Here is a 20,499-nt window from a genome sequence, read left to right on the forward strand (position 1 = left end):
TTGGCTTGAATGTATCATGACTGGGACTTCTCGCTGCTGAGACTTACGCTTATTTTGTTTTCTCGACCCCGGGTTCTGATTTGAACGCAAATTCTGCACAGATTGTAAGCACCAATCACTCTAAAAAGAAAACTTGAGCACAATGCAAGAAAATTTAAGATGAATGACAAGCATTTCATTTACAGATACTTGGGTGGATGACGACACATTTCCGTGCTCTCGCTGCTGAGATTTAAGTTTACTTGCCACCGAAGCCCCATTATTTTGCCGATCTAAGCTGCCAACGTTGACCTGTAAATCATTTCAATTTAAGCAACTATCTATCCAAAATGCACATGCAACATGATAATGCTAAGCACAGGCAATAAATATGGTGAATATCACAATCACCTCGTCGTGTAAGCTGTCCTCATTTCCTTCCTTCAGTTGCAGATTCACCTCCTTCAGTATTAGGGACTTGATCAGAATAAAGCAAAGCCGGACACGTACGAATCGTGCGTCCAATACCCCTGCAATTTGAGCACTGCCTTCTCTTGGTGCCAGTTTTGTTCTTCTTGGGGGCACCTCTAGCCGGTACAACAATTGGATCACCCACATCAAAGGCTGCACTGTTTGATGTACAACCCGGTTTGCGACTCTTCTGAACATCCCTCAACAGTTTATAAATGCCTTCCATTACACTTGCATATTCATCATCCTTTTCGCATGCCATTTCTGCGAGATAGTTGCATGCGGCAGACATAGCTCCTTTTCGCAACAATTTCAAATTCTGTGATTGAATACTAGGCTCTGTAATTGAATACACATGAGCAGACTTGGCTGATTTCAACCACCTCTTAGAAACTAGATTGGTTGGAAATTCATCAATATACTCACTTCTCATCCCAGCTATTATGTGAGAACAAGGAATAAAAAAATACTCATAATAACCACAATCACAGACAAACTTTTTCTGGTTCTTATCATAAACCACAATATATTCTTTTATGTGATTACTAATTTTTCTCATTTTCATCATCACAATATTGGACACCTCCTCACGCTCCACATTTATCCCTAGAGCATCTTCAATTTGACTCTTAACTTCCCAGAACATATCCCCGGTTAATATTTTGGCAGCTCCATACTCAATGCCACTAAGTGCAGTTGTGATAACAGGCTCACCATAAGAAGACTTAAAATCAGAAACCAACTCATTGTGCCTGTATTTCTTCAAAGCCCGCTCAAAATTGAAAAGAAAATCCAACAAAGAACACTTACAATGCAGATAATTCTTTATGAATGAGTTAATACCTTCACATAAAGACGTTGTACGAATACCAGCAAAAAATTTGTCTTGCATGAAGGTGCTTGCCCAAGAAGCTCTTGTCTCATACATCATCTCAATCCATTCGTTGTTGGCTAGACCATGTTTCTCAATCAGTTTATCCCACTTCTCTCCAAACCTGTTAGGGTTCAAGTTAGCATACACAAATAACTTGAATTCATCTGCAAAATCAGTATTTCTAGTCTTTTTTATAGCATTCTGGTGAATGTGCCATGCACATTGACGATGCGTGGTATTCGGCCACACAACTCTAATAGCTTCCTTCATTGCTTTATCTCCATCTGTAACCGCCACCTTAGGATGTCTGTTAAACATTTCTTCAGTCAAGGTTTCCAAAACCCATTTGTAAGTCTCCGTTTTCTCATCATGAACAAGTGCAGCAGCAAAGATAGTTGTTTGCTTGTGGTGGTTGTATCCACAAAAAATCACCAAAGGCTTATTATACTTGTTCTTCTTGTATGTGCTATCAAAGGCAACCACATCACCAAACACATTATAATCAAGTCTACTAGTGCCATCACACCAGAGCAAGTTAAGGAGATTACCTTCTTCTGATTTGTTGTACTTGAAGAAAAATAGTGGGTCACTGTCACATTTTCCTTGTAAATAGGGTAGCGCCGCAACTGCATCACCATCTTTGATTCTCTTCCTTTTTTCCTTGTCTAGGTGGTTGGACAAGTCCTTGTTGGTAAAGCCTACAGTCTCAGCCCCCCCTTTTTGGCCAATTATCACCTCCATAATATTGCGGGTCCTCACACCAACCAGGTTCATACCATCTCCTTGAGCTTTGTCCCCTTCGCTCAACTGCCGGAATTTTGGAATCAAATGAACATGCTTAAATGGTGTTAATGGGTGATTGTGCTCATCGCAAAAAAAAACAACTTTCCACCTTTTACTGCTAGAAACACAACGAAATCGAATTATAGCAAGGCAACAGACTCTAGTAATAGGCTTAGGTTGTTTTGTTCTACCACCATTATGCATATGCTTCTGATGCCTTTGACCAGCCCTATTGCACACTATCTGACGTGAGATAATATTGCCATCAGAATCCTTGTAAACATCATCTTTTCTTGGAGAGAATCCACGGAAACGAGCATATTTGGAATAGAATTCACATGCTTCCTCCTCAGAACAAAAATCCAACTCTCTAATGTCGTCTGCAGACAATTCAGTAATCATTTTCATGACTTTAACATCTATATCAGAGTCCTTTTGACTGTCCTGTACAGTCTCAATCATCTCATCGACATCCACAAAATTTCCACCTTCATTATCCCCTACATTCACATCAATCAGATTCTCACCCTCCTTCAAACCATTTTCATCCTCCTTCAAACAATTTTCATCCTCATTCCCATCGTTCTCAGGATCGTTGACAGGGTTAGAATTCAGACTTTCATCCTCATCGATGATACAAAGGTCGTCATCAAACGGATTAAGCCAATTATCTTCTTCAGAATCATTCATTTTCCCAACTCTGAAAAAAAAACAGAACCAATGATTCATCACAATGCTACCTAACCGACGAAATTACTGACGAAAAATAAAATATTAATAAAACCATATTTAGGATAAGAATTATTAAAAATCATACCAGTTCAATTAGTCGCAAATATCCACAGACAACTTCGATCCCTGCTCAATAGATCCAATCACCCGTTTCAAAATCTAACAGCGACACATCAGTGAACGCACAATCGGAGAAGCATCCACCTGTGAATCCCTCGAAATCACACAACCCAAAGCCTAACCAATGACGACAGTTCAAATCGATGAAAAGAAATTTAGAAATCAAGCTAGGTGACTTCAGAAACAAACCCTATCTCATAAACCCTAAACACTAATCTAAGCTTTCATAAACCCAGTATGTAAATTTCCTTCAAGATTTTTTATACTCAGCTTTTGTTTTCTTTTACCTTAGCCAAGGGACCAACTTAAAAATAAATGAAGTTAGGGGGTAGAATCATGATTTACGAAAGGCTATTGCTATTATCCAGGATTTAAATAAATCAAAACAAATGAAATAATGTGATTGGCCAGTCAAATTCCTGTACGCTACCCATAAAAAAGTTGCGGGCACCACAGAAATTGCCTTTATGGTGATGTTAAAGTAACTTTTTTTGACAAAAATCTTAAAGAGACTTAACATATCATATAAATTATTAATTTTTAATATTAATCTTCTAGCTTTTCGAAGAGTGAAATCATTTATGAGTTTTATAATAAATCAATTCTTATATTTTTCTTTCAATAGATAAGATAGTTAACTCGTTATATCTACTTGTAACATTGTTGACCTTAGATATGGTTTAAGCAATTTAATTTTGAAAAACTTCTTTTATCAATAGCAACCGTTAGAAGCAGGATTGTAATATATATAAAATAATACTGAAAAATAAATGAAAATTTATGAACAATAGAACATAGAATGCAAGGAATGAATGAAACAATCAGAGATTTTACAACACTTTGATATCAAGTATGTCATTTAAAGAGCAAACTTATACAATACTATAAATATAAGTAAATAAAGCTAATGAGATTATGAGTAAACACAAATTAATTTTTCAATTTTAGGAATGTGAAAATAACGGATATTTTGTTTATTAGTTTTTCAGAAAATGTAAATTTATCAATACAAAATACTACTAATAACTGACAAAGCTGCACTTCTCAATTCTCACGTTGTATAATTTACGTTGCAATTAATACGACATGATTTTTAATTGTTTAATTACTTCTCTCAAATCTTAATGGTATATATTATTAGGTAATAATTTTTTTGGGCCTAAGGCAATTGCCTATTTGAACTTTATGTATTGGACGACCCTGGCATTAAGATGTCATATTTTGTTTCTCCCAATATCTTGTCTCCCATGATTCCACTTGTTGAATTGTACCTTCCTTTCTCCTTAATTGTTCATTGATAGATGGAGGATCATAAGGGGGAGGCAAGGTGCATGGCATGGTGTTTTTAGGACCCTTGACCAATGATTCCATCATAAATTTCTTTTCAAATCCTTCTGCATTACAAACCATTGACTCCACACATAGCTCAATAGCTTGAGCACTAATGGATGGTTTGTATCTAAAGAGTTTAGCATAAGAACTTAGGAGGTGAAACATGTAGTCATACACATAGTCCATCTTCAACTCTTCTTGAATGAAATCACTTGCCGCTTTTCCAATTTTCTGTGCCTGATAAACACCAAAAACAGCCATGAAACATGAAGTACAAGATTAGGATAATGCTAAGCTTCTTCACCAAGTACATAAAACTTGAACCCATGACCTTATTCAATGGAAATCAACCATATACCACTTGAACTAACTGCTTGCTGGTAAATCCTTTTAGTAAGAATTAAATTATTGTTGTGGTGACTAGGCAAAACTTAAAGATTACCTTTTCCTTGTGACTATTTCCCCAATCCACTGCAAACTTAATGGACTTGCATTTATCATCTTCCTTGATGGGCCAGTAGTGGTGCACTGGTATTAACCCTCTTGTGAAAAAGTCATAGTAATGGGGTTTTACAAATAAAGTGACAGAATCACATGCCAGAATGTATTTTTCACTGACAGACCAAGCAGAACCTTCAATGTAAACCTTATACCTACACACATCATGATTGAATTAAAACAATAGCTTGTTGATAACTGCACAATAAATATAAAATCACTAAAAATTTATTACTACACAGAACAAAAGTATAATGCAAGCAAGAAATCAAACTTGTGGACTTTTTCATGTTCCATAGAGAGAAAGCAAAGTTTGAATGCTATACCTATGATTGCATTGGCTTGCCAAGTCTGATTGCTTGAACCCTTGTTGTGTTTCACGAATCCAATCCTGGAAGAAAATTTTCATTTGTTAAGAGGCTTGCTGTAAGTTTCATTGTTAGACAATAAATCCTTATAAAGGAATGAATAACTCTCACTCCTAACCTAGTTTTCTAGTAGAGTTAGATCTAGTATGAATTATAAGAATGTTCTAGTTGTTCAATCTTGGATATGAGAGTGTGTGTCAAAGTTTCAGAATGACTAAAGATATGGCTAGATCAGTCTACATATATTTTGAGTTAGTGTTTTGCCAAGCACCTTTTCTAAGATCATGCTCATTAACTTTTTTACATCATGCCATGTTTCCAAGCCAATAATCGAATATTTATGTCGGATATGTTATAATCCTATTTATCAGCATGCTAAGCAAATCATTTTAAATCATATTTATCATGCCATATATGTTTCCAAGCAAATCATTTTACTGATAAACCTGCAGTATGTTTAATGGTTAATGTGTTGGAGGAGATAGGGTAGCTCATGAGTCGAGGTGCGAAGAGATATCGACGTCACATTTTAATCCAAAACCTTAAAACATTAGATTTATGGGTCACATCTCTTATAAAGTTGTCTCTTCACCCATACTTAACCAATGTGGGACACCAACTCACACTTGAATTCTCAACAATCTCCTATTCAAGTGCGAGTAACCACCACATTATCATGGCCCCTCCGCGGATGCTATCCACAATTGTACGGTCATTCGCTGCGTCAACGGAACCCACCGCCTAGCCACACTGCTGGGAAGACTTTCGACATAAGAAGTCGTTACCATGATCTCACGGACTATCGGCTTTGATACCACTTGTTGGGGAAGACAAGAGAGCCAATGGGTCGAGGAGCAAGACACCAAGAGATATCAACGCTACATCTGAACCCAAAACCTTAAGGCATTAAGTTTATGAGACACATCTCTTATAAAGTCTTCTCCTCACCCATACTTAACTAATATGGGGACTCTAACTCATACTTGAATTCTCAAAAATATGGAATCACAAAATATACAACTGTAAGTGTATATTTCTAAAACAATTCACTCACTAAATTATTCCCTTGAAGAACTAAACTATCACCACATTCATCCCTTAAAGAATGTAAGGTTTTAACTTTTTATGGACTGCTTCAGTGACTAAATTTGTTTTCGGACTAATATGGTAAGGTGTGCAATTTTAGATGACTAAACTCCGATTAGGCCCTGAAAGAGCTCATTTAAACTTATTTTATAGCATAAGCGCTTATGCAAGTGTTTAAGAAAACTTATGTGAATAGGCTACATATAAGTATAAGTTGTTTAGATTTGCTTATGAATAAGCAATTATGCTATAAGCTCTTATTAACGTAAGTGCTTAAATAAGTTGTTTACTCAAACATACCCTTAGTACATTCACACTTTGGATGTCTACCCTCCATGCGTGTACACTTACCATTTCCTAAGGGAATGGATTTTCTGCACTCACATAGAACCTAGCTAACGAAGAAAGTTGATACCTGGGCATATAAACGAGCATTCCAATCTTGTTTGTCAGAAACATTGCATTTCATGAGATCTTGTCTAGTTTCAGCAACAGCGGGATTGCCTTTCCAGTAAGCATGAGACTCTCTGTTCATCCATGTTGTCTTCTTGTTGACCTCTTTTAACTCTCCCAACAAAACTCCCCATGGCTTTATATTAACCTCAGGCCTATGCAGCAGAGATCGCACAATATGCCATCAATATTAGTATGTTAATAATTTAATATCATAATTACAAAGTTTCATAAGGTAAGATCTTCTTTGATTCCCTTCTCGTTTTTCATAAACAAAATTTAAATCTATTTTTAAAAGAAAAAAAGAAAAAAACACCTTGAATCAGATATTTTGCAAAGCTGATGTGACCTGAAACTAAAACAAAAACAAAAAAAATATTTTTGAGCTATATTGGGATTTCAGTCTTAAAATTGAAACTAGAACGGATTTTAATAACAATTTCTAGAAATTGCTTACATCAAACAAGTTTTTATTTTTCAAAACAACAATCGCATGCTCTAATTTTTTTTTTTTTTTCGAAATTTCAACTTTTGGAGTGTAATTTTTTTTTTTCTTTCGGAAGTGTAATTAGCAATTCTTTATTTCTTTTGAAAGTGTAAATTTTTTATTTACAAAAGTGTATCATCTTCTACTTCAGGAAAAAACATTTTACACTTCTAAAAATTATGTTTTATTAAAAATTCACTTTCCACTTAGAAATTTCAGAAGTGTAAACATTTTTTTGGTACATTGAAGTGTAAACATAAAACTGAATAAAACATGCATGTAACTAATTAATTTTATTAAAAAACTTTTAGAATTAAAAAATTAAAATTCTTAAAAGTATAAAAAGAGGATTTTCTAAATGACTCAAGTAAAAGATTGAGTTCATCATTTTAGCCCTAGGTTGACAAATGATATTTAAAGTAAGTGGATTAGAAATTTCATATTTTATCATTTATCTTAAATGTCCTTGATCCATTTAGGACTAGGTGATGTCACCTAAACTTTACCTAGGGTCGTTTAGGCATCTTAATAAAAAGTTATTTAAAGTGTGCAAAAGGAAACAACTCTAATTTTTTTTTTCATAATAGGGAAGAAAAAGGTTACTTACCATCCCCAAAAGGACCAATCAGGGAAGACAATATCCAACGTGGCATCATTCCCACAATAACGAAAAACTGGTGGCGGGTTCTTAGCACTATCCCCATCAACTGAAACCACAGGCCAATCCACACAATCAAACATGAGCTCCAAATCAGGCACCATTCCAGGATACCTTCTCAACAATTGCAAAATTCCCCACAAAGTGAAAACATCCCTGGTCTGAAAAGACTTCTCATACCACTCCAAATAAGCCTTCCCATTCAATATTACTAGTTTGAAGTTTGCTGTTGCTCTTGCTTTCTCCACCATCTCCTTTGTTATGCCTGTCTGGGCCCACGGTCGTAGATCCTCGTGGATCCAACGGAAGTAATCGGGACACATGGGGCTCGATGAACGGTCCTGATTGGTCCATGAGAAGGGGTTATATGCAGGACATGTTTTGGTGATGTTGTTGTACCCACTGCAATTTAGTGGTATCTCCATTTGCTTCTGGGATTGGTTTGGTACGTCGTGTGTTGTGGTGCTAAATAATGTTTGTTTGGGAGATGAATCTGCGGGAAGGACCTCCTACACACAACACAATGTGGTGATCAACCATATTAGTAAACAATATTTTTCTTTGATGAATGATAAACTTCTCAAAATATTAGATTTGTCCAAACTTACTCCATCCTATTTTGTGGCAACACTAATTGAATGCATTGTTTAATTATTTAATTTAGTAATTAATCAAGAAAGAAACATAGGTAAAACATATTGTTATGAGGAAACTATGCAATTTGAAGTGATCATTGCCTCTAGAATAATTAAGAATATAAAAACTTGCATCTCTTCATAATATTTTATAGGTATGTGAGCATATCAATATTATCCCCTTAAGCTTAAAGTATCTTTTTTTTATGTCTCAAGATTTTCGTTTAACTTCTTTTTTATCTTCTAAACTACACCCTTAATTTCGACTATATTTAGGATTTAATTAGGATACACTTTTAATGTAAACAGTTTTATGTTTTATGCAGATTGCCATTTGCCAATCACATTTTCTTTATCTTAATTTTCATATTTTTTATTTTAATTTGATTATATCCAAAACTTATTTGCTTCGTCAGTAAATTATTATTCAACAAAATATTTTAGAAAATATTAGCAAATATTCTTACACATTTTATTTCAAGCACAATTTTAGTCATTATTAAATGAAATTTGATGTTAATGTCGTAGATAAAATTTAAGTTCATTCTTCACTAGATAATTCCCCGTTGATTACATTCAGAAGGGCAACATCAGTCTTTCAAAGCTAAGAAGGGTTTAAATTCTAGAAAAAAATGTTAGTCACCGAGGGTTAACTTAAGCGGTAAGAGTTAGATGACATAAGATTGGGTGAGATGAAATGTGCTCTGAGAATAGAAAAATTTATTAAAATAACTAAAAACTAACATTTACCTATAAAGAAAAACACGCCCAACAATGCAACGTGGAAGAACCTAGTTAATAATGTAATGGAACGTTACGTTACAACTTACAACTTATGGTCCCAAGTTCCAACCCAACTATGTACATAAATGCTGCAACAAGTGTCACAAAATGACAAGGCTCATGAACAATAATGTTACTTACACACCTCTAATTTGAGGTGGAAGAGGTGGAATGAAGAGAGAGATAGAAAGAAAAGAAAAAGTATGAGAGAGAAAGTATGAGATGTGATAGATGATAAGATGAGAGAGATAGAAACAAAAAGAGGTGAAAATAAAGTGTTTAAAAAATGAGGTGTGTATATATCATTACTCGCTCATGAATCATGACTAGTAAAAAGTCACAAGTGGGTCCCCGTTGCTTTTTTCAACTTATTATAAAAGGAGGTGACCCCTAATGTGGACCACTTTTAAAGTGGTCTAATTTTAGACAACTTTTTTTAACCTGCTATAACAGGTCAACACATCTGTTTTTAAAGAAATTTAATATATGATAAATTTTTAATAATATTTTTTCTTAAAAAAAAATAATGTGTTGACCTGCTATACCCAGTCAAAGTAGGTGGTGTAAAATTACACCCCTAAAATTGGTGCATAGGTTCACCCATAAAAGGAATCTTGTAGTATTATATAAAATTCATTTCTTGTGTGTTAAGGTAACTCAAGTGTTCAGAACTGAATACATGAGTTTCGGAGAAGAATATTCTTTGAAGATGTAGTTTATCTTTATGATATATAAAAAAAAACTACATTCACTTATTAAAAGGATAAAAAGAATCGAGAACAATATTATTTAACCAATTCTTCGAAGGATAGTTCAAGCTCAACACATATTAGTTTGAGGGGGAAAGTTCATTAATCAATCCTAAGAGTGTAATTTATCTTTTCTATATAAAAAATAATTAATTTTTTGTTATTGTCATTTTTTTTATAAAATTTTCATTTTAATTAATATTAAAAAATAAGAGTTTTTTTATGATATAGAAAAAAAAAAGAGTTTTACGTACCTCTAATAATATTTCACCATATAATCATTTTAATTGCAAATTACCATTTTAACATGCAAATCACGATTTTCATACATGCTTTTTTACACAAGCCACACAAATGAAATAGGGCTAGCTAACTAGATTGAGCAAAACGACAATGTCTTTTCATTGGTTGTAAAAAAAAATGTTCTCTGTTTAGGACAAAATGCAACGTGGGAAACAAACAACCAACAACATTGAAAAAAAGAACACTCATGGATCCAATCAACTTCGGAGGCAAAGGAAACAATAAGATGTAAATTATAAACAGAACTCACATTCATGTCGATGGAGCGCGTGTACAACAGCGCGCCGATGATTAGGACGACGGGGAAAACCAGGATCACAGTAGATCTCGGCAATGATTTGATGAATGTGTGCCAGATTTCGTCCTTGTGATGACGAAAATGCCCTGATCCGAAATTCTTCTGCTCTTGTCCAATGGTCATGTTGTAATTATCTCTCATAATCTGCTTCTGTGAATGACTATGAGTTCAAATTGTGTGTCAAGTTCAACCTACCCTATTGATGTTTCAAGCTTCTTATCCTTGAAAATTGGTAAAGATGCAAACTTTGAAATGCTTCTTCAACTGGGTCAAGTCTACTTTTATACTAGTAGTATAAAGAAGACTTTAAACTTCACATTCAATACATTAAGTAGTAAAAAAAATTGGTTTGTAAAAAATACATTAGATAATAAATTAAAAACTAAAAAAGTTCCATCCACTTTATAATTCATTATATTTACTGTCAAAATATTTCATTATATTTGTTAAACTTTTCAATTTCCCATATTTTAAAAATAAATGTTAATATTGTAAATCTAATTATTAATTACAATTGAGGAAATATTTTAAATAATAATAATAATTGAAGTTGACTACATTTACATTATAATAAAATTATTATATATATATTTTGAAAGGAGACATGATCCTCAGCATTCAGTGCATTAAGTAATAAAAAATTTCTTTGTATTAAATACATCAGATAATAAAAAAATAAAAAATAAAAACTACGTCCACTTTACTATTCATTATATTAATTACTATTTGTTAAAATTTTTAATTTCCCATATTTAAAAATAAATTTTCATATTATTAAAATTTTCATAGTATTTCAATTTTAATTTTTTTTGAAACAATTTTAATTAATAAGGACAATTGTTAAATAACAACAATTAAATTGAATAACTTTACATTAATAACAATATCAGATAGTAAAAATAATTTTTATATTTATAACTTGTTTTAAAACTTTTCAATTCCTTATATATTAAAATTAAAATTAAGATTATTATCATAATTTTAATTATTAATCACAAGTTGGCGAATTATAAAAAGTAACTAATAAAACTTCTTACGTATAAATAAAAATTAAATACACAACATGTTAAGGGGGTGTGATAAGGTCATTGCTCTCTAGCATGAGATTGGGATCCATGTTGTATCTTTTATATTTTTATCAACTCATCCACATGAGAGGATTGTTCTCATGGCTTATCTTTACTATTAATATAATCTTTTTGTTCTAAAAAAAATTAATAATAAAAATTAAATACTAAAGTTGGACATCATCTTAATAATTTAATTATATTTTATAATTTTAGTATATATTTCAATATCAATTAATCATTATATATATGTAAAGTAGAATATATCTATTATTAAAATTTATTATATCTATTATTAAATACACAACACTCGCTTTAACACTTCCACTATAACACTCTCATTGTCCCTGAATGATAGCTCAAATGGTAAGAGCTAAGGCCTAAGGGACATATGAGTTGGGTGTGAGAAGTTTGTGATCAATCTCTGAAGGGTGTGATTTATCTTTCCAATGTACGAAAACAAATTGTAAGGCTCTCATTAACACTCATTTATGTGGGATTTAAAATACGAGTCTCACTTTCAGTTTGTTAGGACTTAGACAAGTGAATGAGAAGTATTAAAATGAGTGTTGCTAGTATTTTTTTTAATATTAATATTAGTTACAAAACTCAATAGCCTTAGCATGTTGCTGCGGGTGATTTATAAGAGAAACAATATTAATATAATAAAAGAGTTAATGGTCATTTTAGTCCCTAAATTTGTAAATGAATTTAGTTTTAAGCTCTCACCAGATAAAAAGTTGGGTCATTGTCCTTACGCTTGTGCACTTTTTGGTTTTAAATTTTTAATCCTCACCTAAGGGCAGAGCTCCGGTGAGGGTGCTGAGTGACAGGAGAATGATGGGCATTCGTTTTGACACCCCCTCAATTAATCTCCCACCCTCCTTTATGCACTAAAATGTCTCAAATACCCTTAAAATTTAATTTCATTCCAAACATATCCCTTTTCCTACCTTATCACTACCATCATCTTTGTTTGTCACACCACCCTTCACTTTTACTCTCATCTCATGGTTTCCTTCGTCGCCACTTTTCACACTTAATATATGTAAAAATATTTTATACTTTGTAATTGTGAACCGAGGTATGTTCATTCTCTCTTCACCTTCTTCCTTTCGTTTTAAGTGTTTCACACTCAGTGAGGGTGAAACATTTTCACACTCAGTGTTTCACAGTTAGTAAGTGTGAAAATTTCATTTTATCACTGTTGTTCGTATTTCACACTTTAGAGTGTGAATTTGGTTTGTAGTTCACACTTTGAAGTGAGAAATAGTTGTTCATTTCACACTCTAAAGTGTTAAATTTACTTGTTTGTGAATTTTTCTTTTTTGATTCTTACACTTTTCCATTTCAGGATAGCTAATCATGTCTCATGTGCTCGTTGAGAAAGTCGATAATGTGGCTGAAGGGGATCATATCAAGGTGGATCATGTGAAAGAAGTAGATAATGAAGTGGATGCTATGAAAGAATGAGGTCATATATTGAAGGATGATGAAGATTTAATGAATGCAATTGATGACATGAATGCATCATCTCCTGTTGTTATGGTAGATTGTACAGAAGCCTTCACCACTAATAAGGTTCACATATCTCATGTGCTTAATGTGATATATACAATTGATTGACTTTATTAAATAATAAACTAACTGTGTTTGTTGTTTGTAAAAATTCCAAAATTGACATGAAAGTATTTGAACCTTGAACAGGAAGGAAAGTTTGACATTAGGGTGTGAGCTTGCATTTTTGAAACTCTTGAATGTGAAATTTAATTATAAAAAAGTGAAATATTTAAAAATAAAAATAAAATTCTTAACAGTTGGTTCCTTCACACTCTTGAGGGTGAAATTTAAAAATATTTCACACTCTAAGAGTGTGAAATGAAAATATAAAAAAACCAAAAATTATTTTTAAAAATAAAATTATTAACAACTCACACTCATGAGTGTGAAATTTGTAAATATTTCATACTCTTGAGTGTGAAATGAAAATATAAAAAAAACACACCCGATCTTGAGTGTGAAACTGAATTGTGTTTCACACCCTTGAGTGTGAAACACAATTGTGTGAATCAAGTATGTTCATTCGCTCTTCACCTTCTTCCTTTCGTTTTAAGCGTTTCACACTTAGTGAGTGTGAAACATTTTCACACTCAATGAGTGTGAAACTGTTTCACAGTTATTAGGTGTGAAAATACTATTTCACACTTTGATTATCTCTTTATAAGATAGGGTATTAAGGGAATTTAAAAAATAAAAGAGGGTGTGAGATTAATAAAAAGGTGTTAAAACTAATGCCCAGAATGATAATGTGGCTTTATGCACATCATTTTTAATTTAATTTTAATTCCACATATATAATTAATAATGAAATTAAATCATTAAAAATTTGAAAATAAATCCTAATTTCTCTTTTAATTAACCTTAATCTTTTTTCTTTATCTTCATCGTCACTATCATCTCTATCACCCCACCATCTCCATCATCTTCATCATTATCGTTTTCACACCATTATATTCTTCAACCATTTTCCAGAACCTTCATGTTCTTCACCATTTTTTCTAAACAAGAATCCAGAATCCATCATGTTCTTCACCATCTTCATTCTCCATATTCTTCAAAAAGAACTAAACCTAAAAACTTAAAAATCAAGATCAACCGTCCCCCGAACCCATAAAATTTACCCACAACCCATAATATCAAAGCCATACCCGCCAAATCCTGAAATATCAGAGCAAGAACAAAAAATTTACCATTGACGGTCAGAAAACCAAAACACTCAAAAAGCCCAGAAGACAAGAATAAGAAACCCCATTGATTGAAGAAGAAAATGGTTTGGCTTCATAACTCGGTTTTTCACATCATACACTCTTATAGATCTCACAAATTCATATCTTCACTAAAAATGAGAAAGGAAAAGGAAAGAGCCACTACCAAACCCAGAAACCCACCCCACCCTTAGCAAACCCAACAACCTAGAAGCCCTCACCCACACCCAGTGAACCAATCAACCACAAAAGGGGAAAGAGAGAAGATGTTAGAGTGGAAAAATCAAAACTTGTCGTCGTCACTTGCACCAACTCTACCCTTGCTCCGACTCGAGTTTTCACCCACACCAACAAAACCCATGCCACGACAAAACGGGGAAGAGGTGGAACTCATGGCCGGGAGCGGTACTCCATGGAGGAATCTTGTAAGAAACAACTATGACAGGTTGGGCGTTCGAGTAGAGTTGTCTTCGTCGGTCCAGGTTGAATCAAGAGGCGGCGATGGCAGTTAAGGTTCAAGGGAATCTATGGTGGTGGACTCGTTTCAAGGGAATCAGTGGAGGATTTGGGGTTTGTGAAGGAGGATTTGGGTTTGTTGGAGTTGGAGGATTTGGGGGTTTCAGAAGGAGGATTTTGATTTTTCGGGAAGCGGAGGGTTTGAGCATTTGAGATTCTCTGATTTAATTTCCTCTTATCTCAATCCGGTTGTGAGGAAGATGTTGAGTAAACTATGATGTTGTGTAATATGGATATTTGAATTTGCATTTCTAAGTTTTTTTATTTCAATGGAGGATTGGTTTAGAATTTTAAAGGATTATGGATTAGGGATGAGGAAGAAGATGAAGATTATGTTGACATAGAAAAAATGAAAATTTATGTTTTGTTTAGTTAATGTAACATTTAAATAAGTTTAATTAATTAGGATTTAAAGTTTTTTGTAATTAAATTTAATTATTAATAATGTATGTGGAATTAAAATTAAATAAAAAATGACATGGATAAAGTCACGTCAACCAGTCACTCACTCTTATTGGAGCTCCACCCTCGGGTGAAGACCAAAACCAAAACGTGCACAATAACAGGGACAATAACCCACATTTTTTTCGACAAGGAACTAAAACCAAATTCACTAACACAAGGACTATTAGAGCATCTCCAATGCAAGGTTCTTAGTTCTTATTTTGGAGTTAAGAACTAAGAACTAAGAACTTTACCATTGGAGGTGCTGACATGGACTCCTTAGTTCTTAAAAATAAGAACTCAGTTCTTATATAAGATGTTTTGCTTTTTGAGTTCTTAGCTTAAAATATTAATTATTTCTCTCTCATCCAAATTACTTTATTACTTTATGAGTTTTGTTTTATTACTTTATGGAAAAAAAAGTATAAATAATGTGGTTGGTGGGACCAAATGAATAGTAGTAAGAACTAAGAACTAAGAACTCATGGTTGGAGTAAAATTACTTGAGAGTTGCTTAAACACATGTGGCAATACGGGCCCACATGAATAGTGCTAAGAACTAAGAAATAAGAACTAGCATTGGAGATGCTCTTATGACCATCATCCCTACATTAAATTCACTTACCATTTATACTCCCCACGTTTCTCAAACATTAAGGAAAGAGTGAAAAATGAGTGATATACACGTGATGTGATGAGAAATGTAGAGAGTAATATGAAGAAAAATAAATGCTAAAACAATATATACTCAAAGAGAAGATTAAAAGATAAACACGGTTGTGGCTAGTTTAAATAGAGATAGACTAGTATTAAAGCCTAGCTCTAGGCTTGTCAAACAAAGAGTTAGGCTACCAGAGGACCTTTTTAATTAGCTAGCTGGCTGCTTGGGAGGGGGGGCGAACACAATGTTCTCAGTACCATGTATTGTCATTTTTTTAAATTGTGGGGGGCGATCGCCCCTTTCAGCTAAACCTGGGTCTGTCTCTGATCATGGCCATAGTATAATAACAGTTTTTATTATAGCTGACTTAAAAGAGAGAGAGAAAGAGGGAGAGACGAATAAGCAATTAATATTATAGATTATCTTAATACACATGAATTTCCATTATCCGGTTTGCACAACATTTCCATTTCCAAGAAACGAGGAAAAACAACAGGAGATAAATAAAAATGGAAAATTGGAACGGCCATTACTTCTTCTTCCCTGCTTTTCCTTCCTTTCTCCTCACTATTTCATCAGCATATTTGACACCCTTACCTTTGTATGGTTCTGGGGGTCTCCATCTCCTTATTGAAGCAGCAAACTGGCCAATCTCAGACTTGTCATATCCACTAACTGTGATTCTCGTGTTTTCTTCTACCTTCACTTTGAGGCCATCAGGGATTGTCATCCTAACAGGATGAGAAAATCCAAGATTCAGGACTACATCATTTCCTTCTACCGTAGCACGATACCCAACGCCAACAAGCTGAAGCTTCTTTTCAAAACCTTTAGATACTCCAACAACCAGGTTGTCTGTAAGTGTCCTAATAACATTTTTGCAAATCACATAAGAGTCAAACATGGATCTAATATAGACAGGTGAAATATAATTAGAATTAAGAAGAGATATTTGTATAAATGCAAGCTGTGATGCACAGCTTAAGCTTTGAATGGTGATTGGTGAAACCCATGATTCTGCGCATACAAGCAAACTTTTATTCTGTAATGGAAGTATAAGTGTATAACAATAACAAAAAGAGAAACAACAACAACAACAACAACATTATGCCAGGCCTAATAAAATATAAATTCTAATCATATAATAGTTTCTCAAAAACAAATGACCAATGAAAAGACAACAGAATCAACATCTCAAAATACCTAAATAACAATTATAACAAAAAACCTGAATTATCGTGATTAAGAATAACCAAATTTATAAGCTCATCCATTTTGCACCACTGTGTTCCTGTCTTAAGTGAATGCTACGAAAATACAAACTATCAATACCAATATCTAGCTCAAATAATTTATTGCCATGACTTATGAGAAAGCAACACCGATAGATGAATCAAAGTTTATAAGTTTACATCTATCATTATACCAGTAGCATTGGCAACATCCGTTGTTTCCAATAAGGAATAAATGTTATTCCCAATGTCTTTTAAGTGTGTTAACAAAATAATTTTAACTAAGGCATATAGATTCAAAGGTATTACATGATATTGAGACAAAAACAATTGATAAAAAAGGGTCAGTAAAATGAAGTACCTAAAAAGCCCATGCATTTGATTCGCCCTTCTAGTTTCGACGGCCTTCTTAACTCTTAGAGCTCCTGACTCTTCCCTCTCAACCAAGACTTCTCGAGGATAAGATAATGCAAGTTCCCCCAGAGGACCTTTCACTGCTATATCCTGCCCTTCCAATTTGATAGTAACATTAGATGGAACATCAACCGGTTGCTTCCCGATCCGTGATTCCTTACATTCTGTAGTCTTTCTAGAGAAACCAACATGAGCAGCAGAAGGAACACTTGAACCTCTGAATTTATTTCTCTCACCCAAGAAACCAGACTTCAAATTGCTGAACATCAATGATTAGTTAGATTTCTCAAATTTGATAAGAGTTTACTTTGAATTAATGAGATTTTAATCAACTAAGAAAGTCCATCAATCATATGTATACATGAAAACAAGAATAGAAAAACAAAATCAAGAGCATCCGAAATAGATACAATGCATGGTAAACTTAATGCTCGGCAGCCTCGGCTTTTACTCAGAACTAACTTTCCATTCCGTATGGAAGTTATTTTCCCCTCCATAGCCTTATGGTCAATATTAAAATTGACAAAACAATTTAGACTCCTACTATAACATAAAACATGCCTCACATCAACGCTTTGCATAAAAGAAACCAACGAAATGTGTGAGCCAGACAATAATCTCCCAAAGCAAAACTATTATTAGTTAAAGCATGAACATATTCCTTATGAATAATTTCGTCCAGAATTCCCTGTTGGACTACTAAGCAAGGACGCTCATTGAAGCATTTCATCAAACATCCTCAGTGCAACATCTATTTCATCGAAATCCAAGCAAATATTGACAAGATTATACATTATCTACAAGTGACAACCAGAATGAGACCCACAAATTGCTTGAGTCAGCATAAAACCCTTTTGACCCAATTGAGACATAAAGGAGCTGAAATCCGAAATGGGTGTTTTTGCTTCTTGATGAACCATGTTAACATTATTGAACAAGAGAAAAGTGCAATGTAACACATGAAATTCAGATGCCTCAAAAAATACAGGGAATGAAGGAAAGGAAATGCATAACTGAACCAAAGAAGAGAAAAGAGAAAGGTGTTCCTGACCTGATTTGGAATGAGGAGGTGACTGTGGAAGCCATTGTTACGCAGTGAGTGTGCGAAATGCCGCACCCAAGGAGGAGAAAGCCTTATCCAAGCAAAATAAAAAGATAACTCTTTTGTTACCTGTTGCATCTTATCTACTAGTCTTTCTATCAGCAATTACCATTTTTCTTAGTTAACGGTCAATTTGATCAACTTTCTGTCATCAAGAACTATTTTACACTGAACCTTGGACTATTCTAGTCGTGGCCCAAAAGCCCAACATCAATTTAAGATTTGAGTAATAATCCTGTAATGCATAGGGTTTTCGTTTAACTCGTGTCCGCTAGGGTTTATTCCGTGAGCTGCAGCTTCTCTCCCTGGGGGATTGTCTTCCTTCATTAGGGAGGTTTCTTTACCTACTGTTGTTAGGTTTTCTTCCCACATTAGTTGGGTTTCTCTCACATTAAGTGAGTTTTGTACCACTTTAGGTGGTTAATTTACCCAAATAAGTGGGTTTTCTTTCTTTCCCCTTGTCTTTCCACCACCATTGGCCTCCATCAGTTTCCTTTCCACCACAACACATCCATCGTTGGAGCAGATCTGCCATCACCACTGAACACTCGCCACCTCGTCTTCCACCATCAGATCTGCGCTCACCTCCGCCATTTCGCCGACTGTAGCAGCTCTGGGCCACTGCCAATGCCTCCGCTACCCCCTCTGCTTTGCCGCTAACACATCTGTGCCACCACCATCTTTTCGCCGTCAACAAGTTTGGGACACCTCCACCCGCCAGTCGTTTTCCTCCGTCATCATCAGATCTGTGGTCACCACCAGTTCTCACCGTCTGGCCACCTCACATCTCGTCCTCCGCCGCCTCCACCCACTGCGGTGGTTCCCTGCTGCAGTCACTCATCTTGTGTGACAAAAGGGGGAAGGTTGGAGCGCAAGCTCTAGCCGAATTTGTGGTGGAGTTAACGCCGGAAACTGGCGAGAGGGTATGTACACAGTGGACGCTGTTTGTTGAGGGGTTGTCGAATGAGAATTGAAGCGGGGCAGGAGTGACGTTGGAAGGACCTGGGGAACTAATACTGGAGCAATCTCTGAGGTTTTAGTTCAAGGCGAGCAATAACCAGGCAGAGTACGAGGCGTTAATTGCAGGTTTAAAGCTAGCTATCGAGGTTCAGATTGACAGTTTGCTGGTTGGAATAGATTCACTGTTAATTGCGAATCAAGTGAATGAAGTGTTTCAGGTGAAAGAGTCTATTCTGATGAAATATCTGGAGCGCGTGCGGCTCCAGATAGGACAACTGCAGGAAGTGGTGGTTGAGTTTGTTCCAAGAACGAAAAATCAGAGGGCGGATGCCCTGGCAAAACTGGCAAGTACTCGGAAGCATGGGAACAATCAGAGTGTGATTCAGGAGACACTAGCCAATCCAAGTATAGGAGGAGAACTGGTGGCCTGCGTTGAACGCCAGAAACTTGGATGGACCATATCGTGGGCATCTTGGCAGGGGAACCAAGTGAGGCCGTGAGATACACGAGGGAGCAAAGGCGAAAAGCGGGACACTACATGCTGTTGGACGACACGCTATTTCGAAGAGGATTTAGTTCGCCCCTCCTAAGGTGTCTTCCACCTGAAAAGTACGAGGTCGTCATGGCAGAAGTCCATGAGGGTGTTTGTGGCAGTCACATCGGGGGAAGGTCCTTGGCATGCAATGTCCTCAGGGCGGGTTTCTATTGGCGGGTTTCTATGTAACACCC

At 34.9% G+C, this 20,499-nt stretch overlaps 3 protein-coding genes across 3 annotated transcripts; all 3 read right to left on the minus strand.

Annotated features, from left to right (window-relative positions):
- Positions 1-409: 409 nt before the first annotated feature.
- LOC130736591 (protein FAR1-RELATED SEQUENCE 5-like) lies at positions 410-2,797 on the minus strand. The gene has a single exon (XM_057588405.1). It carries the CDS (start codon positions 2,795-2,797, stop codon positions 410-412), a length of 2,388 nt encoding a protein of 795 aa, XP_057444388.1.
- Positions 2,798-3,927: 1,130 nt separating this feature from the next.
- LOC130735444 (uncharacterized) lies at positions 3,928-10,838 on the minus strand. The gene is made up of 6 exons (XM_057587427.1): positions 10,562-10,838; positions 7,791-8,350; positions 6,659-6,851; positions 5,116-5,180; positions 4,734-4,944; positions 3,928-4,528 (listed from the first exon to the last, which is right to left on the minus strand). Exons 1-6 carry the CDS (start codon positions 10,748-10,750, stop codon positions 4,166-4,168), a joined length of 1,581 nt encoding a protein of 526 aa, XP_057443410.1. The 5' UTR covers positions 10,751-10,838; the 3' UTR covers positions 3,928-4,165.
- A 5,613-nt stretch (positions 10,839-16,451) lies between these two features.
- LOC130738272 (50S ribosomal protein L6, chloroplastic) lies at positions 16,452-18,917 on the minus strand. The gene is made up of 3 exons (XM_057590220.1): positions 18,760-18,917; positions 17,656-17,967; positions 16,452-16,928 (listed from the first exon to the last, which is right to left on the minus strand). The coding sequence occupies exons 1-3, from the start codon at positions 18,792-18,794 to the stop codon at positions 16,592-16,594; spliced, it is 684 nt and encodes a 227-aa protein (XP_057446203.1). The 5' UTR covers positions 18,795-18,917; the 3' UTR covers positions 16,452-16,591.
- Between the last annotated feature and the right edge of the window lie 1,582 nt (positions 18,918-20,499).

The sequence above is a fragment of the Lotus japonicus genome, chromosome 2 (assembly GCF_012489685.1).
Source record: "Lotus japonicus ecotype B-129 chromosome 2, LjGifu_v1.2".
Classification (NCBI taxonomy): Eukaryota; Viridiplantae; Streptophyta; class Magnoliopsida; order Fabales; family Fabaceae; genus Lotus; species Lotus japonicus.